This window comes from Pteropus vampyrus, unplaced genomic scaffold, assembly GCF_000151845.1.
Source record: "Pteropus vampyrus isolate Shadow unplaced genomic scaffold, Pvam_2.0 Scaffold3, whole genome shotgun sequence".
Classification (NCBI taxonomy): Eukaryota; Metazoa; Chordata; class Mammalia; order Chiroptera; family Pteropodidae; genus Pteropus; species Pteropus vampyrus.
The window spans coordinates 15,840,429-15,868,204 of record NW_011888784.1 but is presented as its reverse complement, the minus strand read 5'-3'; the positions used below and the strand labels follow the sequence as shown (position 1 = coordinate 15,868,204).

Genomic DNA, 27,776 nt, shown 5'->3' with positions numbered 1-27,776 from the left:
GAAAGAAAGGTCAGTCTAAACTGAGAATAAACTTTTCTAGGCCTGTGTATAATTAAAAACTTTACTTGAACTGTTTTTTGATGGAAATCAATGACTCTGGAATTCAGATAAACTTTTTTAGTTACATCTACCCATTTGATACTTAAGTTTTACAGTTACAGCTATGACCTCTTTTGTACTTTGCTCTCTGCAGTCTTTCAGGGACTCAGAACTCTGACTTCTGTTAAATCTCAATGAGATTTTCTTAGAGGATTTGGGAACCAGAGGCTAAGCACAAACCTCAGGGATGAAGAAGTGACTGTTCCTGTCACTTGCCAGGAGTTCTCCAAGTGTCCTTGAGTATTAGGGCCAGAATGCATTATTTTTTTCTTAAATAAAACTAGCAAAACCAAAACTAGAGGGGGGAAGAAACATGAAATGTTATTAGAGGAATGATTTAATAAGAAGTTTGCTCTTAATGTAGGAATCTCGCTGGACTTTCCATTTAAATGTAGAATTTTAAATGTTATTTTGGTCTTGCTTATACTCAAGGTAAAACATTAAAATGAGCTTTGAAAAAATATAGCTTGCTTTTTTATCTATATAAAAGCATCAGTTTCTCTTGATGAAAGAGTACAGGTAAGGGCTTTTAGAAAACAGCTTTGCATAAACTCCTAAAACAGTGAGAAGCATTCCTTCTTACATCCCATTAACGGGGTGTAAATAAAAGCAAAGATAGGTTGTCCTTTAGACATCTAGAAGCCATTGGTTTGAAGTACAAAAATTTTTTTTAAAAAATATTGTTGACAAGGCAAAGAATGCTGAAGATGAGGCTTCTTCATGGGGGTGAGAAACTTACAAAAAATTAAACCATTAGAGCAAAATTGATTGGAAAAGATCAACATTGCTGGCAAGCCTAGCAGAAAGTTGAGCTCCTTTCATCATTATGAGAAAGAGGTAAATTACCAAGAAAGCAAGTTGACCTGCCTCAGGGGTTTTCTCTAGGACGATATAGGATGACCTGTTCTGTCCCATTCTGCAGTACCTATGCCTGTAGCTAAAGCTCTAATGCCAGCACTGCACAATCCTTAGTGCAGATTAATAACTTAATCCACCATTAAAATTTGTGATTAGAAGACTATCTTATGAAATGAAGATGCGTTAATATTTTGGAAAGATTTCCACTAAAAATTAAAGTCAATTTAAAGGAAGGCTAATTCTCAGCTCCCAAGAATATCCAGCTCTTCGGGAATCCTGCGTTCCGAATGTGCTGAGCAAGAGAGCAACAATGTGTTTCTTGAGGCCAGTGGTTTCATTGCATCTATCACGAGTCATGTCAAACATCGTAAATCTCTTTAGGAAGCATAGTCCAATTCGTCAAGCTATTATACTATCTAATTTCATAATCAATTTGTGACCATGGCTAAATTCCCCCAATATACACGATATTGTTGTATCATGATAACTAATGGGATTTAAAGTAGTTAGATTAAAGAGAAAAGACAGGACAAGGAATGAACAAATTGTGAGAAAATTACAAAAAATGAATATAATGGCATGAACCAAATATGTCAGATTCTTCATTTGTCTGCTAAGCCTAAAAATAATTGTTTTTAAAATAAATAATATTAACAAAAATGCTATCTTCATGGAGAATCTAGTAAACCATATGTTCCTCTGACTTTGGCACTGAAAAGAGTATCAACATTACGTTGAATTTCTCTGTCTGAATTCAAACCACCTACTCATATTCTGACATTTAGACACTTAAAATTAATAACACATTAAGCCAACAATGTACCTAAAATTAAAAAAAAAAAAAGTTTATACAAATGTGAGAGAATTCTCAATGAAGCCAGAACACCAACTAGAATAATAGACCAAAAATCAGAAACTGAGGCTTGTTCCCACCTTTCACAAAAAAAAAAAAAAAAAAACCCCTTTCATGTCATCTAAGAGAAATAGTTTCAGCTTCAGAGTTCTCATCCATGAAAGAGGGAAACCATTTGATCTACATGCTTCTCATTACTATTCAGGGACCAATAGAACAATGCGCTGTACATCACTGCTCAGACATAAACAAACATATAAGAAAAATAAGTACAGTAAGAAAAAATACAGAAGTAACCTTATTCTCAATTTAAGAAGTAAAAATGGTTTGGAAAAATACCGTAATGTTAGTGTTTTGAGACATCATAAAAAGAAAAGATAAAAAGATATTTAATAGAGAAAGAATAACAATTTTTTGTGTATAGTTACAAAGCTAAAACTATAGGAAAGCATTAAACTTTGATTCCTCATCAGCTGAATGAGGACCTCACCTCTGCCCTTGGTCTCATCTACACTTCCTTGGCCCTAGGGTTCTGAAACTTCCTAAAAATTGGACTTGTCAGTCTCCTTCCCACTCCTCTCTGGCATGTACTTAAAACCTAAATAACTTCACAAGGCTTGTAAAACCCCTGCACCACTTAGTTTAAACCTTCATATCCGATCCCCTCTCCTTCATTTCTTCCTGAGAATTTCAAATTTCCTCACAGGAGATTGCTGGTTTTAATACTCAAGAAACTTTCATGTTTGAAAATACTCCATGTTTCTGAAATAGCAACCTCTACCACTTTTGTCTCTCAAAATCGCCTTCATTTCTCAAGGTCTGGTTCAAATAGTGCCTCCTCTGGGAAACCCTCCTGGGTTCCTCAGGAAGAATTAGGAGCACTCTCCCCTGGCTCTAACGACAATCTGATCACACCCTCATTAAAAGAATATCTGCAAAGCACCAAGTAAATCTAGTAACCAGGTAATTCCCCAGTAAAGGTTCCCCCTCCCCTTGCTTTCTGACAATTATGTAAAACAGGCTTGCAAAATGCCTTGCACAGTCCTGCATCCACTAACGTTCTCCAAAAGGAGAATGTTAATAATATCAATTATTAATTATAATTATTAATATTAATATGTTATAATATATTATATTGTTATAGTATTATAATATATTTTATTATAATGTTATATTATAATATATTATTATATTATAATAATATCTTAATGTTGATATTATAATTATTAATTATAATTATTAATAAGGAAAATAAGGTCAATTACAATCTGATGACTTGGAAAGTATATTCTATCTCAATTTAAAATTACACATGTTACAAAGGAAATACAATGTATTTCAAGAACTACCTAGATGGTACTTTGTTTTTCTTATATAGTATATTTTCTCTTTTGGATGCAAGGGCTATGATGAAACATATGTTGAAAGAGTCAAAGATAGAGGATTTTCTCCAAAATATTGTATATAAAAAAGAAAATGCTATGAGTAGAATAAAAGTTGAGGAGAATTGAGAATAGGGGCAGCGGGGTGTGGGCTGGGAGGCCACAGAAATGGGTTTCAAGCCATATCTGTCACTATCACATTGCTTAAATTTAGGCATAATACCCGATTGAAAAATGTCGCTTTTAGTTAGGTATTTGTTAATTATAAATGTTACCAAAAAGACAAACAACTACAGAATGAAATATGAAAGAAAAGCTACCTGTGTAAAAACTTAAGTCTTGACCATTTGTAGTTTTCAAATACATCCATGACAAAATAAAAAGTCTGTAGGAAAACTGCCACGACAGTTATGTAGCCATATTTCAAACCTTTGTACCTACAATTACATTGCTTTTAATAATATGCTCACTCCTTAGTGCCCTAACACAACAAAGGGAAAATCATGAAGAGATACAGGTCTCAGTGAATTCACTACTACTAAAGAAAACAGAGTAGGAGAAACTGTGGGTTTACTTTGGTCCTGGGCCCAAGGTTTCATGCTGGTTTACTAGCAGTGATTTTCTTTAACTTAGCGATACATCAGTTTTCAGTATGTTTTTTCTGCCTTTTCATCTTTTATTATGCCACAAACAACTAACATGCCATTTCCTCTATCTCCCCTACAGCAGTCTTTTCAATAGAGTCAAAGTGCCACATCACATCTGTCCTAGTCACTACAAAAACTGACTGTCACCTAGCACTCACGCTGCGTTGTCCTTTATGAGGGCTGTGTCTGTTGTGATGCTGCTGGGGAAGCCCTTGACCATTGGTTTTATGGGATCCCTTCCATAAAACGACAAACTAATTTGACTGAAAGAACTGAATAGATAAAAAACACCAAAGAAATCCTCACATTATTCAGAAACCTAAGCAAGCCTAGGAATAAAATGTATTTCCTCTCTCAAAAACAGTAAAAAATACATACTAATTGGAGATAAATCAACAGCAAGTAGCTTGGTCTAATCTCTCTCAGTCTCTCTCTATTTAGATAAATTATAACCAAGAATATTGAGATATCTTTGTTTTTAAGGGAATAGTGATGAAATAATATCCAAGTAATAAAGGTAGAGAAAAAGGCCATCTTTTAATTCGATGTATGTCACAGAATTGTAAAAGTGAACTCTATGACACTGCCCATCCTCTTGAACTTTCAAAGTGAGGAAGAATTTGCTAAAGTTCCAGATATTCATGTTAAAAGAAAAGCAATGCTGAATATATTGTATAATACATCAGGGATTGACCTCAGTTGTGTGAAATCTGATTCCTGATGAAGCAGAAGCATGACTCCTGAAGCATGCCTGTCCTTGCCACTGGCTTGCTTCAGGGCTAAGGCTGCATAACAAGCAGCCTCTTCTGGATTCTAGTGCAAGGTGGACATATGAAATAAGGTATTTAATACATCCATAATACCTTTCATGTTCACAGCTCAGAGAGCTTGATAAAATCCAATTAATTCATTAAGCTTCATAAACTCGTAAGGACATACATATTTATAGCCCTACATGTGGCTACATAGGCAGTGAGCAGTCAAAATGTGTGGCTGAATAGGATCCAGGTTAAATTGTCCAGTGTTTGAACTTTCATATACCTACAGAAAGGAAGGGCCACCGTGAAGAATCTCCAAGTCCCTGGCAAATTCTAAGAATTTTGAGTTGGGCTAAGAATGCTCACAGCAAAGGATGATCTCATTGGCAATGACCAAAAGAACTCTGGCTATCTCTACTATCAAATCCAATTAGGACAGGGCTCCCCGCATCTCCATGCTTTGGTGGGAAGTGCAAAATCACGTGCTAGAAGGCTTGGTGTGGTATGCCAAATGAAATTTATAGAATTCATGGTAAGAAGAAATACTTTTATTTAATATATTTTAAAAATACTTAACAACAACAACAAAAACATACTAAACCAGCATTCACAGTTCATAACCCATTCCCTGGATGATGTGAAGCCCTTTGGGAAGTTTGTAACCTTTTTTCAAGCTCATATCAAGACAAAAATGTCATGTTTGGAATAACTTGTTTACTGGAGAGGCCTAGTTTGCTAGTTATGGAAGAGTGCAAAAATCTTTGTGAATAAAGCAGATATTTTCCCCACAGAAAACTGCACTGTCAAAAACACTGTGAGAAGAGGCACAAATGATATGAATCTGAAGAATTTGTACCTGAACATGGTTTTTTCCTTAGTGAACACAATGAAAAGGCATAGGATCAAGGAGAGATGGCAAGTGTCAGCATCACATAGTATGAATTTATATCCTGAACTTATATTCCATGCAGCTGAGCAGCCTGGTACAAATTTTCCTACTTCTCTGAGCTTCAGTTTCCTCACATGTAAATGAGAATAATACTTGCTCTCATGGGTTGTTGAAAATACTAAAAAAAAAAAAAAAAAAAAGTCTGTAAAATGCCTATTAGGTCTCCAATAAACTACAGATTTTTTTTTTTTGGTCATTTCTTCCAGATCCCCTACAAATCTCAAGCCCACTGAACCCTTTCAGAGCCTGGAAAAGAACATTCCTATGTGGGGGAAATACTGGACATCCATTTCCAGGTGACAGTGACTTGCGATAAATGACTACTACGTATGAGGTTAATAAGGGAAGTAGGGTCAAGTACCATTGGTCCCCACCCATTCCACTTCCTACTCCCAGGACCAAAGTAAGAAATCAGTCCTCATTGCTAGTGGCTTTTCTTTAATGGGTATAAGCTCTAGGAAGCAAATCTGAGCTCAATTTAAAGACCATCAAAATGATTACAGCTCTGTGATGACAGGATACACGTTTTAGAAAGTAGCAGATCATTAGTACAGGAAGTACTTGGGATATTCAAGCAAATGGTGAATATGCTATATCTTTAACAATATATAAACTTATTAAATGCAGTATGCTTTCTTATGCATTGCCTTATTAAATCCTCAAAACAAAACTATGAATTTGTATCCCCATTTTACAGATTAGGCCAACAGTGGTTAAGTAATTGGCCACATATTGGCCATAGCTTTGGGGGCTACTGTAGCTTGATATCACAGGTAGTACATAGCATGAATCGGACACTTAATTTTCATAAAAACTCTATGACTGATACTAAGCTGGGATATTCTAGAGTGTAGACTAGGTGGGAGATATAGCTCTGTGGCAAGATGACAACCAGGAGAGTCCATTCAATCTCAGAATTCCGCTATTCCAATTTCTAGAATTATAATCTTTTCTCCAATAGACTTAGTCTGACTTCAAAACTCCTATATATCTGATAGTACTATTAATGCTTCTTTCTAGTTTTAATTATATCAATGCAATGAAAGAAAAGCTAGAATATTCATAAAAATCATCTTTGCTATTGATGCTTACCATATGCCAGGCAAAATACTAAATACATAACATAAATACGTCATTTAGAGTTTTCGCAACAGGCCTATAGGTTTAGTACTAATATTATGATCTAGCATATGAAGAAACTGAGGCACAAAGAACTGGAGCAGCTTTCTGGAAGTCATGCAATTAGTAATGGTAGAGTTGAGAATCAAAACCAGATGTATTTAACTCCAGAATGTTCGATCTTAATCACTATGTTAAGATGGTATCGTATATAGTGCTGTAAGTCATTTTAGGTCAGAAAAATTTTAGAGTTATAATAATAATAAAAGTCTCAACTAAGAACATATCTGTGTATAAATACTGTTGGTGAAGAATAATTAGCAAATTCAAAATAAGCTTTTTGATATACATTTTATCTGAGGCTAATACTATATTTTTTTATTTAACTAAAGGCTTCATCTTTTGCATTGTTTAGAATTATTTTCACATGCTATGTTCATAAGCACATAAATTAAAAAAAAAATAATGTTATTCTGAAATATTTTTCAATATTCTAAGCCTGGAATAGAAAATCTTTTTTTTCCCTACGTCTTTGAAGCTCATTGGTTCACAGGAAAACCAAAACTGGATTTACAATTGTCTTCTCATCCTAACCTCAATTAGAAATAGAAAGCATCCAGATAATTTATTGTAAAAATAATTTAAAAGTCAGAACGGCATAATTTTATGTGTAATATTTAATATTATATATAATTTAGTTTTTTTATTATGGATAATTAAGAAGGCTAGAGCAAAAAAGAAAACAGAGAAAGACATTCCAGACATGAGAAGGGGAGACAGACTAATGCAGATAAACCAAGGGAGAAACTGAGTGAAACATGAGTGAACAGTGCACAAAAAATATACCCATGTATACTACATGGATATATAGCCTTAGAAAAGAGACAAAGGAAGATGATACTTAATGGGTATACAGTAAATGATTCATTAATAAGGAAGCAAGCCCAGGACATAGATTTTCATTATTTTATATCCCCATTTTATGGCTTTCTAGTCTTTCACAACATTTCATGCTTTCACCATCCTAAGCACAATCTGTGGACATTTAGCAGTGGACCAGAGGAAACTGAAGTCACTTTCATTTAAAATGAACATAATCAAGTCATTCTCATAAATGGTCAGGTAAACTTATAGAACCACTGTCAGTGATCAGTTAGAACCTCTTATTTAAATAAGTAATTAGTCTTCACATTGGATACTAAACAGAATTATAACTCATTGTTTTTATGACTGTCCATTTTTCACCACAGAAAATTTTTGCTATTGGATCTCTGTTGATCTCATGCATTTTCAAATTTAAATTAGAAATTTAAATTCATATCATAAAGATAAAAAATTATATATTTGTGTACTTCAAAATCCATTGAAGAATGTTTGCTCTTCTACCCAAATTGGACTAAATAACCATATTTTCTATAGCTGGTGTACACCAGACCCCAATACTCCTCCATACCTGCTGTCTGTCCAGACGCATCCTCTTGGCAGCATTTCTACTCTCACTCTCACAGGCTGACGCCAAGATACTCTCTGCAACTGCTGAAGTAAGGTGGGAAGGAATAGGTCGAGACTAAAAAAAAAAAAGAGAAAACATGAAAAAATTATTAACAGTATCATTAACGGGCCAATGCTTTTCTCAGAGGAGCTCACGGGATGTGCAGGAGTAGCCACTTATTTCAACTGAACTTATTCAATAAAAAGAGGAAATGGAAATTGCAAAGATGAAAAATGAAAGCTAGTTAGACGTTAAAGCTATAGTCGCTGCACAGATTCATCATTCATTCCCACAACTCCATTGTCACAAATACTTAGTCTGGGCCATTAAGCTGGAGTTTGAACAAGCAGTGGAAAAATTGCTGACTGGATTTTGCAAATAAAACAAGTTCTTTAATTCTTTTATAACATATGACAAAACAAAACAAAAACAAGTGACAGGGCTGAAACATAATTGGAAAAACTGACAGATACTCAGACCATGTCAATCTTAATATGAAATATTACGAATATTTACAGTCTAAGATGTGACACAATTGATATGATTAAATCCTTTAACAATATTACTTTAAATACAAATTAAAATCAGTTCAAGAACTATTTTGATATAAAATTTGATGTTTTAGACGTGAGATGTATGTGTCTACATGTTTAATTTATAAATATGAGTTAATATTAATAGGTACATATTGGAAATCTATCTTCTATGTAGTCCACATAACAAATTAATTAATCCCCCAACTAAGCTCCTAATTAACTATAAGTTGTTTGCAACTCTCCATATCATTTGTGATAATCAGAAAAGTTTTCCATTCTCTTTTCTCATAATTACATGCAAAATCATCTAAGTGAAAGATGAAGTACTTAATGATATTGAACAGTTTTTTTAATGAAGATAAGCAAATGAAAGATAAGGAATAACATGAAAATTAAATCAGATGAGATAGCAAAATATGAAATTACAAAATAAAAGTGTCTTTTGGGAATCTAGCATATATAGTGGCATGCCATGTTAAGAGTTTTCAAAGCCTCAATCTAAAACCTTATGGATGCCACTTATTAGAAACCTTTAAACTAACAGAGCCTATTTATTTATTTATCTAGTAAATGAATTTGAGCATGACTTTATGGTCCTTGATTCATTTTACTATCTCTGCCATGTAAAATGTGCTTTAGCAAATTGAACCATGGGGTTTATGTCTCAAACAATAGTCTAGAACAGCTAAATTCAGACCACAGTGTTTTAATAGACACTCCTCAGTGGAATTTGTATACTGTAGAAAGTGACCAGGCTCTGCCCTTGCTTGACTAGAAAGTAATTTCTGTGGCTGTTTTAGCCAACTTCCTCACGCTTCTAGCTCCAAAGTAACCTCTGGGACAATAGGTAGGAAAGGTATAGGGTAGAGTCTCCACTTGATAAACCTGAGAGATGTCTGAAATGATGGTTAGACAACTTTGACAACAAAGCATCAGGATATTTGGAATCCTATTTTTGCAAAAGAAAAAGAAGAGAGTCCCTTGATGTGACAGGGAAAATGTAGCAGAAGCATTTTGAGAAGGAAATTAGAAAGGACTGTGTGCTGGGAAGAGAGAGGAGATTCAAATGAGGTGAACCTAAAAATATTGTCATAAAAATATAATTTCAAAACTTATACTGCTTCTTTATTTCATTCTGTACTTCGCTGGTATGGATATGGTGTTTTAGGGCAAAACCAAAAATATATTAAGCTACAAAATCAGTGTCCCGTTGGCTCAAAAGTATAATCTAAACTACATGGGAGTTAAGTACATAATGTTGTCCTTCTCAATTGAAGTGTTTTGAGCAAAGGTGTTGTGGAAAAATTGGAATAAGAAGATTCTATTATGAAAAATGAAAAATTATTTGATTGTAGCTATTTAAATAGAAGTGAATGTTCGCATCTTTATAAACTACATTATCAGACCCTTCATCTAGTTCTAGGGACTGAATTAACAGAATCTAAATAAAAATTATTGATACACATTAAATTCAGAGTTATGTATTTCTATTCTTTATTATCTTTATTTTTCCTCCAGCAGGTATCTTCATTAAAATTAAGAGTATATAATTTGGGAATTATATGTGTATAAACATATGATATGTAATTTTTATTAGAGTGCTTAAATTATAGTAACAAACACACAAGTTCCTTAAATACATAAAAATTGTTGAACAGAGAGAACACAAGGTAAAATAGCCCTTTAAAGTTAATAACATTTCCTCTCAAATTGTTTTAATTTTAAAAATAAAATAAAAATATGACTTTTACTAGATAGTACAAGTTGTGATACATAATTTATATAATTTCCCTTTCAGAGAAAACGATAGAGTTGTGTCTTTCCCAGATATATTAAATTGGTCATCTCAAAAACTAAAATGCCCTGAGTGGAATTAGGTATTTTTTTAAGGTCACTGAATAACCTAATACTTCAAGGTTTTAGGGAAAAAGTCAACTTCGAGATAAAGCAATCATGTATTCTTTCTTATTAAGTGGGAAAAATAAGTAGAAGCAAAGAGGTATGATTAGATATTGCCAGTAGTTAAATAGTGTAATTTTGCGAATAGAGTTGTTCTGAGTTTATTGCAAAATTATAATTTAGTTACTATAAATGGCCGTTGAAATCAGTCAGCACAAGTTTCTTTTCTAACATCTGAAGAAACTTAAACCACACAGATTAAATAACTTGCCAAAGGACAAATTGAGCTTATCTAGAACCCAGGTTTTATGTCTCTCAATTCTTTCACTCATTTTACATTGTCATGATTAATATAAAATATCCTAGAAAAAAAAAATCCTTACATACAAACTGTTGTGCTCAACTAAAAAATAAGCCAACCAAAGATAGCCCTTTACCTGTATGTGTTACGATCATAATACCTGATTCAAGCTCATTGGAGAGCAGGGAAGAAAGAATAAATAAAACCTATATCGCAGTTTAAAAATTTTTTTTTCAAAGAATTTATTTTATCTGAAATACACAATAAAATATGTACTTCCAAGTAGAAAACGAGTACCATAATTTAATTTTAAGATAAATATTAATACCTATCATATTAAATGCTTAGGGTTTGAAGGTATTAATACAAAAAGCTTAGATTCATTATCTGATTTAGTCTTCCAAACAACCCGTGAGAAAAGTATTTATATACTCATATTTAAGAAAAAAAAAAAATTGAAGTTATGAGAGATTATGTAACTTGCCCAAGATCACACAGCTATGTATGTGGAAATACCTGGATTGATATTTAAATCTAATGATAAATTGAGAATAATAATCCCTACTAAATAATTTTGTATTATTTTGCAACTAAGGCCTCAATGAGCTTAAATAAAGCTAGAGCTCTTATGTACTACACATTCCTGCAGAGGAATCCATTTACAGTGAACTCCATTTCACATTTAAGCAAAGAGTATATTAGGATCTCTCTAAAAGCCGTCTCTTAAAGTGATTGAAATCCTTCTAATATATTTCCTTATTCTTTAAAACCCTCTTTGTTAATAGCACAAAGATAAAATGTCACTTATCTAAGTTCTGTCACATGTTCTAAACTGATGCAATCTAAATTGATAAGATTTTCATGTTGGAGCAACCAGAAGTGGCAAGAAATTACTGTACATAAAATGTAATAAAGCTGAGTTTCATACCCAAAATGAGAATGAGGAGCCAGGCAGATCGGTTTTTTTTCCTGTGAAGCAATCCTCCTAAAAATTTCCTTGGTTCTAATACTGATGAGCTAATAATAAATGCCAATGCTCCTCAACACACACACGCAGCTCAATTATGCTGTGCCTGATTATAAAATATTAACTAAGAAAGGGGCTTTTTTTAAAAGCTGATTTTCCTCCATGATTTGGTTTTTGTTTATGTTACAGGTCAAAAGTGCTTATATTAAGATAGAAGGGAATTAATCAGTTTTGCTCCTTATAAAAGCAATTTTATCATAGAGAAATTTAAACCTATTGTTTAGTGTGAGTTCTGAGAGCCATCTTCATGGAAACGCTCCCTCCCTTCATCACATTTACTAGGAGAGAGCTTATTCTACTATCACTGCTTTAGGGTCTTCCTGGGAGATCGTTAGCAGTGTGTGTTAAGGGCTGTAGTCATGGATTCCACCAGAAAGGAGGGCTGAAGGTTCCCTCTTACATCAATAGGCGTGCCCAGATGACACAAAGGCTTCCACGTGATAACTTCAGATAAGAATATTTTGACAAGAAAATCAAATACAAAGACTTCAATAGATAATTTATGAAAAACAACACTTTTCCTTCTGGTTGAATATAGCTCAGCTAATATGCTATTTATTAATATGTGTATTTGTGATATACCTATTAGATTTTAAAATCATGATTCAAAATGTATATAATCTTATACTCTACATGATTTATACCTAGATTGAGAAGATTTATTACCTATTTCTTTCTCTGGATATAATATAATGCTAACCACCCTTTGCTAATTATCTCTTCATAATTAACTGTCATTCTCAACTGGGATGAGATGATCTTTCCCTAGCACTGTCCTTATCATAATAATTATCTATGCCCAAATCAGTGGTGGCTGTTTCATTAAACAGATGGCTAAACTGTCACATGGAGCTTTAGGAGTTCAAAAAATCACATTTTAATTAGAGACTTAAGATGTGATTGCTGTTGGCACAATGTACATGTGTTTTTCCTTATATATGCATGTAAAACTTACCACCACATTCACAAGCTATTCATTTGTTGGTCTTAAAAATATAAACAACATTGGAGTCCTCTAAACTTCTGCTGTACGTTTAAGATGCAGAATTTTTAAAATTATAAAAAATGTACAAAGAAATAAAAATGTGAGATTCTGTTCATGAGTGAATGAGGTAATGCTTTCTAGACTAGTGTTTAAGAATAGCCTAATCAAGTAGTAGACAAGGCCACAGCAACACCCACCTAAGATTTTAAGTAGAATTAGCTCTTTCTACTTAAAGTAAATGATTCAGTAATCGGAGTTTAGGTAGGGTCCTAAATTAAAATTGTTTCTCCTAATCTTATCTTATAAAATATTTAATTTAAGAATTCTGCAGCTTAGATGATATGCATATCCTATCTCCCCCCAAATGGTTTATCTATACCTAAAGGCATAATGGTTACAGGCTGGTAGAAGTTACAGCTCCTAAGGGATCCCTTCTATTAACTAGGTAGCTTCATTTGTAGACATTAGTGGAATAAAGTAACTGTTTAACAACTAAATCAGATTGACCAGGATATTATTTTGTAATCAGCCACTTGCTTTCTATCTGACAGTTTTTGCTATTTAATATCTCTAAGCCTCACTCATGCTACCAAGCACCATTATTTTCATTTCTATAAAAGATAAAATTTAGGTTCAGTCTATAAATTATGAATAAAAAAAATAAGCTCTATATCATGAGCAATTGTTAGAATCACTTCCATTAAGTAATGTACATAAAATCACTGATATCCTCATTTATTCAAATATATTTAATTAGCACTTACTATATATCAGGAACTGTGCTAAGTCTAAATGGAGATAAACAACACTTTCTTTGTCATTATAGGGTTTACTTTACAAGCTAGTACAATGCCTAGCATATAGGGCATAATATGTATTCAATAAAGTATGTTCATTATAGACCCAGAACATTTTAGTAGCAGTTGTAAAATCTTAATATAGCATAAACTAAAAGATTTTTCAAAAACTTGGGGAAACTCAATTGGCAGAAAAAACTAACATGAGAATACTTAGTCTTTCTTTTTCCTACTTCCTGTGTATATTCATAAGTTTTGTGGCAGAAATAATATTTGTATATGGGATGTTTCTTCCAGAATGCTCTGTGTCATGCAATAAATAGAATATGTACTCTATCATGTTCTCCAAATCTGAAGAATTCTGAATTCTGAACCACAGATGATGCAAGATTTCAGATAAAGGTTATGAATGTAGTCTAAAATAGCAGGTCAGCTGTCCTTAACATGTCCTATATGGTTTTTGTGGAAATGATAAGCAAAGCACCTCATTAACCTCACCCTGCCCACATGATTTAGGCTTGGACAATCATGGGAGCTCATCTCCTTCTTCCCAATAACAGATCCAAGAGATGGACATATCATCCAAATAGGGCCAATCCAAGTCCTTTCCTGGGAATGGGGACCTGGAGCTGGAAGATTGCTCTTAGATTATAAATTTTAAGAATGGAGGCTTAGAGGTGCTGATGGCAACATTTCCCAACAGGCAGCAAGGACCCATCTAAGAGATAAACCAATACACAGGGAAACATAGTTAAGAAATGGGAGAGTGGCAAATCCCTGACAGTTGAGCCCAGGAATCCTGTTTCTTGAGAAAATTCCCTTGACTAATTTAGAAAGAGTTTGAAAATGCATTTTTAACAAAAATGCTAATTAACCTTCATTAAGGGTTTGATTATAAATATTTCATTATGAATTAATGATCTGTGCTTTGGCCTTAATTTAAAAACATTATTGGTCTCTAATAATGATCATTCTCAAAAATACATGGGGAATTCAGTCTTATAGATGATACTGAGAAGCCCAGTTTAGCTAATGTCATATGACAATAACCCTGATTAAGACAAGATAAATGAAATTATCAACTAAAATGACATGGTTTCATTTTTAACTAAATGACCACTTCTTTAAATCTACACTAGGAAACATCTTTGAATTCTGAAAATAAGTGACTCTATATACTTGTGATTACTGTGGACCATGGCATCTTTTTCCTAATAGTTTACATGTGAAACTTACAAATATACACAGATTCTATTGATACAATTAATATCATACCTAGTCACACTAATTGCTAAGTAGATAAAAATATTTTAAAAATAGTGTTTCAAGGATTAAAAAAATAGTTAAAATTAAATGTTATATAACTGTTTCCTTTAGGGGAAAAATTCCCTAGAGATTTAAAATATATTAGGCTAGTTGGCGGTAACTTTAAAATTCAAATACCAATTGCAGAATACTGTGAAACACATAGCACACAATAAAAGTTATCTCCCAAGTAATTTCTATCACAAAGTAATACTTTAGTAAGTACCCATTCATTCACTCAGCTTTCATTCAATAATATTAATTCAATTGAATTGAACTTGTATTGAGCAGCTTTCATGAACAACTAATTGCACTATATAAGACATCGTGGGTGATACAAAAATGCACAAATTAAGAAGCATTGTACTCAAGATACGTAACTTATTAGGGAGCTAATATACAGTAATATAAGACAGGATAAAATAAAACTACAAAAGAGGTACCACAAAGTACAATTTGCACACAGAAGAGAGAGATTTAAGGCTGCTCTTAGCTAGAAGTGAGGATTAAGTAAATAAAGACATACTCAATTCAGTCCTCCAAGTAATTCAACAGATTGAGACAATGAGAGTTTCCCGGTAAAGCAATTTCAGATTAGACTGCATTCTACCATGTTTCTCAGATATTATGTACCATGCTAGGTAGGAGTTTTTACATGGTTATTGCAAGTGCTGTTAGTTTTCATGTGTAAGATTAAGTGCTATTTGTTTTCATTTTTCCTATGAGGAAATGAAAGATCAAGTTCACAAGGGTCACAAGTAACATCTGGCAAAGCACAGATAAAAACCAAGATCCACTGACTACAAAATCAGGGTGCTTTTCTCGATTTCCTCACCAGTGCTCCTAATTTTCCATTGTTTCCATCAGATTCAGTTGCCTTCTTCTTAGAGGACATTTTTAGTTCATCCAGGGACAGCTTGTGAGTGGTAACCTCAAGAGTTGTCTCAAGTATCTCTTTCTTCCTCACTTTGGAAATGGAGTTTAACTGGGCATTGACTTGTAGATTAAAAGCAGTTTCTCTAACAATTTTGAAAACATTTTTTTTTCCTTAGGATTTTGAAGTTTGTCTTCTGATGTCTATTTTGAGAATAAGAATTGTGTTCATTCTGTTTTTCTGTTTTAGATAATCTGTTTCTTACTGGTGAAATTTAAGAATTTCTTGGGTCTGTGGTTGTTTCACTATGATATAAATAGGTATAGATTTGTTTTTATTTATACTGCTCATAACTGTTCTATTTCTCTGTTCTCAGGATTCAATGGTCTAAAAAAATTCTCCCTTCTCCTCTGTTTGAATGTTGTCCTTATTCTAATTTCTCCTCTGGAATGCTTATTAGATATATCTTTAATACTCTAGTCTCCATCTTAACTTTTTTCATATTTCATATTTCATATTTTCATATTTCTATTTCTTTCTCTAATTTCTATAATTATGCAAATGGATTTTCTCTTTAGCTGAGCCTTATCTTCTATTTAACCATCTAGTAAGGTTTTAATTTCATTGCTTATAAGCCTGTTATTTTATTCCTTAGAGTTGTAACTGAATGTTTTAATTCCCCTTTAATAGAGAAGTAGCCTTTCTAGGGTCCCAGTTTTGTATACAGTTTTCAGTTCGTGTTCCTGCCTAGTCACAAACCAGAATCCACATCTCCTGAACCTGAGTAGGTATTCACACCCTACTTTTTCTACCTTCCTACTCTGTTACCCTATCAAATTAAGGGCTTACAACTCTGGCTGTGAGTTTTTTGTTTTTTGTTTTTAATTAATTTCATGGCCTGGAAATTTCCCTTTCTTTCTTTTGAGCTTAGCTAGGTATTTAAAAATTTATTGTAATTAGGATTTATATTTATTTGTAGAGAGAAGATAAGTATAGTGTGTGTCGGGGGGTGGTATTCCATGAGGCTCAGGTCAATGTTTCCTAAAACTAAAAGATCCGATGATGAGTACCTCTGACAACTATGTTGAATATAGTTCTTATATTCTAATTACTCTTCAATTTTAATACATTTAGGAAATAATGGGAGACTAGTACCCATAATCCCTGAGTCATAAAAAAAATCAGTAGACTAAGAGAGCACACATTGAGAGAAGGGGCAGTGGTCCCATGTGATGGCCTAAGGTGTGAAGGGAAATAATTAAGCATATTAAAAGAAAGGGTAGATAAGGGCCACATGTAATATCCCAACAGTCCTCTCCTTTAGAAAAAGAGACTCAGAAACATCATGTAAAATTACACTGTAATTAAGCCGGGAAGTGAACTTGGGTCTCTCAGTTTCAAAAAGCCATACTCTAACATATTTAAGAAATTTAGAATTCGTTCTAAGATGACAAATGTCTGACACTGTCAAAGCCAAAGTTGATGAAGACTACTCCAGGAGCAAAGGAAGATTTTTTACAAAGCCAGTGAAGTTTAGGCACCAGAATCACTCAACCGGATGGGAATCCTGAAGTTTCTGGATATTGCAAGCATTCTAGGTAGGTAGGGGAAGCCAAGTTAAAAATCAAGAAGTATTTATATGTAAGTGTATCTGAAAATTATCTAAAGAGAGATCAGAAAAAGATATTACTCTTCAAAATTACTGTTTAAAAAAATGTTTTGCATATTATCTTTTCTAACTGTAAATAAATATTCATCCTTCTACCTAATTTTTTGCTCACTATTTTGTATTACTTTTTTGAAAAGCCCCAAATTTCATGATTTTAAGGCACAAATTCTAGTTCTGTCTCTGCCTAAGGACAGAGAGTAGAGAGGGAGTATGAGATAGAAGTAGGGAATTTAGTTAAAAAGATTATGCAAGAGAACAGGTATGAGGCATGAAGGGCTAGAACTAAAGTGATAGCAGATAAAATTCGAAATCATGGGACTAATTTGAAAAATACAGCAACAGAAGAATAAACAATTCAGTGAGTGGTAGGATGCGAGCCATAAGTGTAATGAAGAGTCAAGTCTCATTCCGAGTTTATGAACACTGGTATAAATGATAATAGGTGTGCTATTACCAGAAATAAGCAAGTCAAAATGAATTTACAAGTAATCTGGTGGATAAGGTGGAAGATCAGTGACAAGAATGAGTAATGGAGAATATAAAGAGTTTAATGAGGATATAACGGTACATTTGACAAATGTCTGGCTGACATTTGGAATAAAGTACTGAAGCTTTGTGGATCACTAGTATTCTACTTTGAGGGTAGAGTACTGTATACAGGGGCAGACTTCTGTAGATGTGGACAGAGTAACATGCAGTATTGAAAAACTCAGAATCTTAGAAAGGCCCCTTAGCAAAAAGGGGTGCAATTCTTAGATTTGCTGCAAAGGTAGTCATGTGATCTTCCTAAGAACTAATTCAATATAGTGGTGAGAACCAGAACTGGAATGTGAGGGACTACAGAGGGAATTAGTGGTGAGAGATCCGATCTGTAAATGTAAAATCATTTTAGAGGAAACGTGGCAAAGAAAGATGAACTTGGATTGTAAAAGAGGAGTTATGAGGTTAAATATTTTCTTGGAATATGGGACTTATTCTAGTAGAAGAGAAGAAATTTTCCTCTCAGTGAAGAAAGAAAACTGAATATGTGAAAGAGTTGGGATGGTTAATGGAGCAACGTTCTGAATAATATTGGCTGTGCAGGTATTATAAAGTTTTTAATCAAGATCCTATATGAATGGCTGGGTATATTTCTGATCAAATTTTTAGTTTAAAGAAGGACTTTAATTCATTTTTTATAACATCTCTATTTGCTAAAGAAGGAATAGCAAGTGTCACTATAGCTTTTGCAATGTTTCTGATATCTTGAATTAAAAACAAATTTTGATCCCTCTACTTTGGGATGCAAATGACATAATTAGTCAAATTCTCTTAAAAATGTACTATTTCCAAAACATTAAATATTTGTTTTCTGATGACAGAACTATGTTATCAGAAAGTCATATATCAAAATTACTGAAGAGGGGTATTATAGGATGTCATTTAAAAGAAATACTATGAAATAGAACTTAGAAGATGATGTGAAAGTATAATGTTTCCATAATTATATTATTTACATATTTGTTTTTAAAATTTATATCAGGTTTTCCCCTAAAATGGATATAAGAGCCACTAAGGAAATGCGCACACTAAAATAAATTAAGCAAACAGATAATTGGGACCTTAGAAAGACTTTGGTTCTGACTTCCTGGTAGTAAGGAATAACAAATGAACACACTAAGCTACACTAAGTCCTAGTGATGAAAAAATATAAAAGCACTCTATTTCCACAGGAGAAAATTTTTTTCTTGCATTACCTTCTAAAAGAAATTTCTGAAATGAAGTCATTTATAGTGGACATTAAGTAGCCTAATGGATGACATCTTTGATGAAATTTTACAAAAAAATCGTGTAAGACTTATTTCTTCAAATAAACATAGTCAATTACATAATATTAAAATGCATGTAAATAGGTAATTTTTCAAGAGTCTGAGTTTACCGAATTCAAATATCTAGGATATTTGATCTAACTTGGTGCAGTGGCAAAATCTGAGATATAGGACAAAGGATGAACTGCCCTAAAATTTTTCATTTTAATTTTATAAAAATGTATGCAAATCTATGCAGTGTGGTAAAAGAGTCTCTAACAATGCAAACTCAGAAAACAAAAAGAGAAATGATATCACATAACAGAGATGACACTCAAATATGGGACAACCCCATCTTTCACAAAGCTTTTATGATCTTATCTATTATAGGTACTCTTGAATTTAGGATCAAGAGAAATTCATTTGGAATTTGGAGAAATTCATTTCTTTTCTGGAATAATCAACAAGTGTTCTTCAAAAAAACGTAGTTGAAGTAGTTTTGAGTTAAAGCCACATAACAGAACAATTAGATGTTTTTGTCTAAGGATTCATTAAATGGCTGTTTAACTCACTGGGTGTTTCAAATGTTAAAAAAAAAAAAAATGAAAAGAAAACTAAGATAATAGTCTGGATCAAACTTACTCAATTTATTTTTCATAAAACCTGCCCTTTTACATACAACACTGAGCATTTTATGATTTGAGATGGTCAGTAAACAAACAGTGCATCAGTGAAAATGTAGAGAAAAGTATCATTATAAGGTTAATATACTTCATGTATTATAGACTATTTGTAGCAATGACAGAAATTTTGGCTGCTTAAGCAATCAAGATTTGTGAGGTCTTGATAATTCCAGTGAAATAAAAATGCAAAAGCACATACTCCAATTATTGTAAGCAATCAGTTAAAATAAAGTCAATTAAAAGCATTTGTGTTGGCATGTAAATTTTTAAGGGATAGTATAAAATAATTAAACATGAATCGACTTTGTATTAATGACAGCAGAAAATTAGTCAAAGTGAATGACAAGATTCTCAAGTATAGTACTAAAATAGGCTGTGATAAACCACTTCTAGGGGAACATCTCTTTGAATTTCTTAATATAATTCATCAGGAAACATATAATTCAATATTTTGTGTTTCACTATACTTAAGAAGTCTCCTGACTTCCATACCCCAAGTAACTGAAAGAGCTGTGTCTACTGAATGCTGCTTTTATTTCATAATACAAAATTCCCTACCAAATAATCCTACACTTAACAATTCCATTTTGAAAATATATTAAAAACTTCTTTAGGTTGCCACCTTGTTAACTTGTTGAGTACTGTAGAATAATTTGCATGTAAAAGCAATCACATACTGGAACTGATAATATTGAAGACATTTTCTTCATGTCTACCTCTATTAAACACAATAGAAAAACAGAATTTTTGTTTAATGTTGTTTCAATTAAAAAAAATACCTGTGGATCTTATATCAAATTTAAAAATTATAATGCAAAAATATTCGTGTACAATATTTAGCTGTGATTACTATCTATCTTATTCATGCCTTTTCCTGTTTTAGATAGAGATTAGTATTCGAATTGACACATATCCTCCCCAAGCTCCATGACAATGAAGTGATACATAAAACAAATCAAAATTTCAAGTGTCAACTAGATGGTATATTTAATTTGTTATTTTCAGTAGTACATTACTGAGTAATGTATAAAAAAAATAGGCTACACTACAGTATCAATTTTCATCCATGTTGTTCACTTAACATTTAATTATATTAGGCTTTCTATTATATTACTTAAGCATTTCACTTCCCATAACGTGTCATCTCAATAAATCATAATAATCAGGGAACACGCTATATTTTCCTAATTAACAGGTCAGACATCTCTTCTACTTCTCCTTATTACTTTGTATAATGTTATGTACATTATACATATATTGAATAAATAATGAATAAAATTATTGAAGTTAAATTTAGTAGCATTTCTTTACAGCATATTTCTGTCAAGATTAGTTTGTAAAACTACTTGACTTAGAATTAGTCAACTTTTTGTCCTCTCTACACATAGCACAAGGTTTACAACAAATACATGGCCACTGAAGAAAATAAATACAATAAAAAATACCCATGAATGTCTTAAATATGCCTTAGAGAAATTAAGAATTTACATGACAATGATTTTTTTTCTCTAAAATAATGATTAATAAAAAAAAGTATCACAAAACATAAATTTTACCAAAGAGAAGAATCTCTACACAACATTAAAAGATTGGGAAGAAATAGCAATGCCAGATGCTGTTAAAATAAGAAAATTTTGATATATACTATCTTTATTGTTACTGAAAGAGGGAGGTATATATTGTATTTTGTACTCTGAAAGAGATACCATTTTAATTGGAATTTCACATTCACTGTTAAGTGGTCCTGAACCAGATGTCAATGCCAGGATTCTGGACTTTTACACTTGTTTAAATATCTTTTTTTCTGTCATCTCTCACCTATTGGGTGGATGATAATAATTTTTAAGTAATTCAGGAATGGGGAAAATAGCTTTATTTTCTTTAGGCAGCCTCTCCTCTTATACCATAAATCTCTATTGTCATAATTTAGTTTGATCAAGCACAGCTATGCTATTTTTATTTTAAAAACATGCATCACAAACTCTGACTTCAATGTAGTTATTCTGAGATATAAGCAAATACTTGGATGGAGAGTTTTGTGACTGTGTAATGCAAACACTTTGGGAAGCTTTTATCAGGTGATGAATTAAAAAATATTTAATTGATAATACTTTCAGAGTTAAATTTATTGGGTGGTTACTGTGTCAAAAATGGCTTGTAGAGCTTTACATGTGACAATTTATATAATTCTCACAGCTTTATAAATTAGGAATTATCATCATCTCAGAGGAGGCGTCTGAATACAGGCAGTTGAAGTGACTTGCCCAGGTCACACAGCTACAAGTGGTGGATCCAGAACTCTGAAACAGGCTGTCTGGGGACCAAACCCAGTTCTCGTTACCATCTAGGCAGACTGCTCTCTGTAAGAACGGTCGTTTTTCTCTTGAAAAATATCAAAGATAGTTTTGCAAGCCAATGTAGAAAAATCAAGAGTAGACAGTGGATTTGGTACTTTTGCCGTTTCATTTACATCTGAAAAAATATTTCTCATATTTGACATACTCTGAAGCCTCTGCTACTTATGCCAACTCCTACCCCATCATACCTAATAAATGAGGCACAGATCACAAGCTCTAACAGTCTTGGCTTTTATGGAGCCAAGAGAGAGAAAAAATGGTTTCAGAAAATTTCCAATACATTTCTGGTCATATACATAAAAAAAAATGAAATAAAACAATACATTGTAAATGTATGCCCTATTGCTAGGTGTAACAATTAGAGAGCAAGGTGAAATAGAATCAAGTTAAAAAAAAAAAAATGACATTTGATTTCCACCCACAAATAATCTAATGTCAGCATAATCTCATCCATCTATAAAGCCCAGCTGAATATAAAAGCTCACGTTACCATCTATAAGCACACAGGTACAGCGAGTACAACAAAGTTTTATATTTCACATGAGGATTTTCATTCCCTGATCTTTATTTTCAAGGCTTGCTATCTGTTAACTGTCGGTATAAATAACACTGTCGGTATAAAAACAGTGTTATTTAGATGGATCCATTCATTTCTTTTTATTCCACAGAAAGCCATTTTCACATGCCGTTAAAGCAACAACTGGTGCTTCAGTTCAAGACTTGATTAACCTTATATCCACTCCAATTGTGACAGAGAGAAAACAAACATGAATGAGATGCTGGTTCTCATGGGATTTTATTTATATCACCCTCATTTCCTATGACATGGTATCATGTGGGCCTGTGAGCACTGGTTTCACAAGGTATTCCTTATTGAATAAACAAAGGGGGTAAATACTTCAGGAAGATGAAAAGGAGAAGGGGAAAAAACAAACAAGCAAACAAAAACCCCTTTGACCTGACGTTATGGAAAAAATAAAAAAGACACTAAGATGAAAAAAATAATAGTGTCATGGTTTACATGTGGGATTTTGATGGAATCTAGGGCTGTGTTTTAATTCAAAACTCACCATCTCAAAACCACTTCTTTTCATCCGCCTGCAGGACTTGAGGTAAGTACGTATACGTTTTCTGGCACGCTCTTGATACTCAGGGAATTGTCGCCTGCATGAGTCAATGATAGCCTGGATCTTTTCTTTGGGCTGCTTAGAGATTGGGACCATTCGGTCCAAGTTTTCATCTACAAACAGCCTGACAAACATCTGTTGGCAAGAGGGAGACAGAGGAGAAGGGTTTGGAGGGCTGCTCTCTGCTGTTCCTAGCCTCCTGTCTTGATAACCGATAGGAAAATACTCTTTTTTGGTTTATTCACTGGAGAACTTTGCAATGGAAAGCCAGAAATTTTAAGCAAACACTTTCTAAATGGTTGGATAAAAAATAGAGAAAGAGAGAGAAAGGCAGACAGACACAGACATACAGAAAAGTATAGACTATCGTGTAGAAAAAAATCAGGAAATAACAGTAGACTGTGACAATTAAGCACCCATAAAATTCTCAATAAATACGACTGCTACACTGCTACACCGCACAGTGTACTAATCTCTGAAAACAAACAACTGACTCTTTTGTCATGCATAATTAGATAAGCTGGGAAAGCAAAAGAAATAAATGATGACGGGCATACTCTTCGGAGAAATAAGCTGAGGCCCCCTTCATCCACTAGGTAAACATGCATACTCACACAACACAACTCCAGTTTTCAGCTCACATTTGGCTTTAAAATTCTAAACAAAACACAGCAATTCTGGTGTCTGGTTGGCAAAGTGTGTTTCATGTACTTTTTAAATCCTTCTGTAAATTAAACAAACATGTCTCTAAAATATCCACATTTACCAACAAGCAACAACATGAAAGTGAAGTGGTAAAAATTAAGCCACACTGGGAGTGTGGCAGGACTCACATTAAAAGCTTTCAGCCGCTCTGCCTCAACGCCATCGGTCTCGTTAACTTTCTCAGAATCGTCGTGGTCATCGTGGTCATCTTCGTCTTCATCGCCCCTGTTCAGAGACAGGTCCTCGGCGCCTCGGTCTACACTTTCATTTTTGCCAGAGTCATAGCTTGAGTAGCTATGTGCAGGAGACTGAAAAGACAGGAGGAAATTGCTCTTTTTAAATTCTTTGAACGAGATTATACATTTTGTTTTATTTTTCATTTCGACAGTTTCCTCAGAAGTCTTGTTTAAATGAGCTGATAATTCAAGAGCTGCGGCTATTTTAATTTAAATTCAAATTAGTAAAATTTAAATTAAATTAAAAATTCATTTCCTCAGTCACACCAGTCACATTTCAAATGCTCAATAGCCACATGGAACATTTCCATCACTGCACTAAGTTTTATTGAATTTAGCTTCTTGAGAGCAATTACTGTTTCCACTCAATATCCACGTTCCAAAGAAAAGAAAAACCAACCTGTAATCAATTTTGCAAGAGAATCTTTGAATCACATTTTCTTCAGAATGGAAATGACCTCAGAGCTTAGTGTAACTGCATTAGTATTCTTTAAACAGGTAAGGAAAGTAAGGGGTTGGTATGCTGAATTGACTTGCCCAACAAGGACATACAAATATTGTTGAGGCTAAGTCTGTTATTTGTATGACAACATGCTTTAAAATTAGTTTATAAATTGTCTAGGAGTCTTAAGATGGCATCTGATTTTGGTTTAGAAAAAGGAACTAGGATTCCCCCTAATCATCTGTCAAGCTGGGTGTTTCCTAATGCATAAGAGATGATGAATGACAACCAAGACAATTTCCACAAACTGATAATTGTGTCCAAGACCAACCATGGGTCCTGCTGTGGTATCTCCAACTTCTCTGTCAGCCCAGCATCTATCTTTTCCTTTCAAGACACAACCTCTGCTGCACCAAGCGAAAGTGCCAGTCCTATGGGCAACAACTTTCTCTACCCTAGGCATGCATACGCCAACTTTACCTCCAGGTAAAGAAAGCCTGCCTGTAACTGAAATCACATTGAATCTAGAAGAGCTAAACAGAATAGAAAAAGTCCTGATAACATCATTTGAGCACCTAGTTTCAACTGTGCCTGAAATTAACTCACAGATGCTTCAGCTGTGTGATAGCATACATCCTCCACCCTCCGCCCCCTTTTACTTTTTTGCTTAAACCTGAGTTTGTCACTTGCAATTGAGGCTGGAATGATACAGAAATCAATCATTATAAGGTCAGATTAATCATTATATGATGCATATTTTACACATGCTAATTTAGATACATAGGTAGCCCCAACTAAATAGAAGATAATATCTGTGAAAGACGAAAATTTTGAATAAACAGTGTTTGAAAACGCTTCTGTTCAATGATAACGTGTAGCATGCTTTAAAGATCACGCTAATATTTCATTCAGAGGAGGAATTTCATTAAAGAAGGAATAATAAGAAAACTAGAATAGACCACTGACATTGAAAGTGAAGTTAAAATTTTAAAATCAGCATTTTTTTTACAGTTCAAATCATTAACAAGGTGGAATTACCTAATAAAATACAAAGTAAATATTCCATTAGTTTGAAAAATATAGCATATATATTTTTAAATGGCAATGTGCAATATTTGAAAAAATGTTATAATACACTGATCTAAATGCAAATACGCCAGGCTAATGCATTCTTTCCACACACCCTGTGAGACACACAAACCAGTTACCTGCTGTAGACAGAACTATTTGGTAGCATGAAGGATCTATAGTTCTAGTCACTTGGGGTGAAGGAGGCCCAGTCTTACAGACTTGAGAATATTCAGGATCTAAATCTAAAGCATAATCACTGTTTTTATCCAGAAATTTTTATAACTCTGAATTCTGTTTCTCAGCTAAAGTTCCATTACTTGCTCCTCTTACTGTGGACGATCTAACCAGCTTTCAAGGCCAGATTAAGTTCAATTTCTACAAAGATTCTCATTTCTACCTCAGTCAACCTTCGGTCTTTGCTAAACTGTGAACTCTTGATAGACTGTGGCATTTGGCACAGAATTAAACACTAGTGTTGCTCTCTACTTTTCTTTTCATGTTAATTTGCATTTTCCTTCAAGCTATACTGAGATAGGCATCAACACATATCAATCTACATTTCCCCATTTCCCCTGACAGCATCAAAGAAATGCTCTCTACAGACTTGACACTCAAGATTGTAGTTCCCTTTTTCTACAAAACTATTTGGTCTTAAAAATAGGAGAATGAGGACAAGCCACTGACTGGGAGAAAATATTTGCAAAAGACACATCTGATAAAGGACTGTTATGCAAAATATACAAAGAACACTAAAAACTCAACAAGAAAATAACCTGAATACAAAATGAACCAAAGACTTTAAGAGATACCTTCTTACCAAAGAAGATATACAGATGGCAAATAAGCATATGAAAAGATGCTCCAAATCTTAAGTCATCAGGGAAATGCAAATTAAAACAATGAGATATCTCTATGGATCTATTAAAATGGCCAAAATCTGGAACACTGAGGACACCAAAGCGGATGAGGATGTGGGGCAAAAGGAACTCTCATTCATTGCAATTGCGAACGAAAAATGGTACAGCCCTTTGAGAAGAGTTTGGTTTTCTCTTACAAAACTAAACATACTCTTATATACATACAATCTAGCAATCGTGCTCCATGTTATTTACTCAAGATGTTAAAAATTTATGTCTATGCAGAAACTCACACACACAGATGTTTATAGTAGCTTGATCCACAACTACCAAAACTTGGAAGCAATCAAGATGTGCTTTAGTAGATGAACAGATAAACCATGATACATCTAGATAATGGAATATTATTCGACACTAAAAACATGAGTTATTAAGCCATGAAAAGACATGAATTTACTAAGTGAAAAGAGCCAATCTGAAAAGGCTAAATAATGTATGATTTCAACCAAATGACATTCTAGAAAAGGCAAAACTATGGACAGTCAAATGAAAAGTAGTTACTCATTGTGGGTGTTAAGGAGGGATAAATAGATAAAATACAAAGGATTTTTAGGGCAATGAAAATACTGTGACATAATAATAATAAATATATCATTATACATTTATCCAAAACCATAATGTAAACTATGGACTTCGGATAATCATAATTTGTCAGTGAAGGCTTATCAGTTGTAACAAATGTACCATTCTGGCGAATAATGATAATAACGGGAAGCTATGAATGTGTGGGGGCCAGTAGTATATGGGAAATCTCCGTACCTTCTCAATTTTGCTGTGACTCTAAAAAATAAAGTCCTTCCAAAAGAAAAAATAAAAACAGAGAAATGTAGATATTGAGGTGATAAATAAAATCAAGCAAAATTACTACATAGGCCTCCAAATAACTCACATAAAATATGGT

General features: G+C 33.3%; 1 protein-coding gene across 8 annotated transcripts in view; it reads right to left on the bottom strand.

Moving 5' to 3' along the window:
- Nucleotides 1–27,776, bottom strand: part of NOL4 (nucleolar protein 4) — a 279,961-nt gene that overhangs the window by 59,135 nt on the left and 193,050 nt on the right. For 4 of the 8 annotated variants that reach the window (XM_011361785.2, XM_023530925.1, XM_011361805.1 and 1 more), the window contains 3 exons: nucleotides 24,338–24,517; nucleotides 23,448–23,639; nucleotides 8,119–8,232 (listed from right to left, as the gene is read on the bottom strand). In XM_011361785.2, coding sequence (XP_011360087.1) covers nucleotides 8,119–8,232; nucleotides 23,448–23,639; nucleotides 24,338–24,517 — 486 coding nt within the window. The remainder of the gene's footprint in view (nucleotides 1–8,118; nucleotides 8,233–23,447; nucleotides 23,640–24,337; nucleotides 24,518–27,776) is intronic. The other 4 variants (XM_023530930.1, XM_011361792.2, XM_023530939.1 and 1 more) reach the window with 2 other exon arrangements.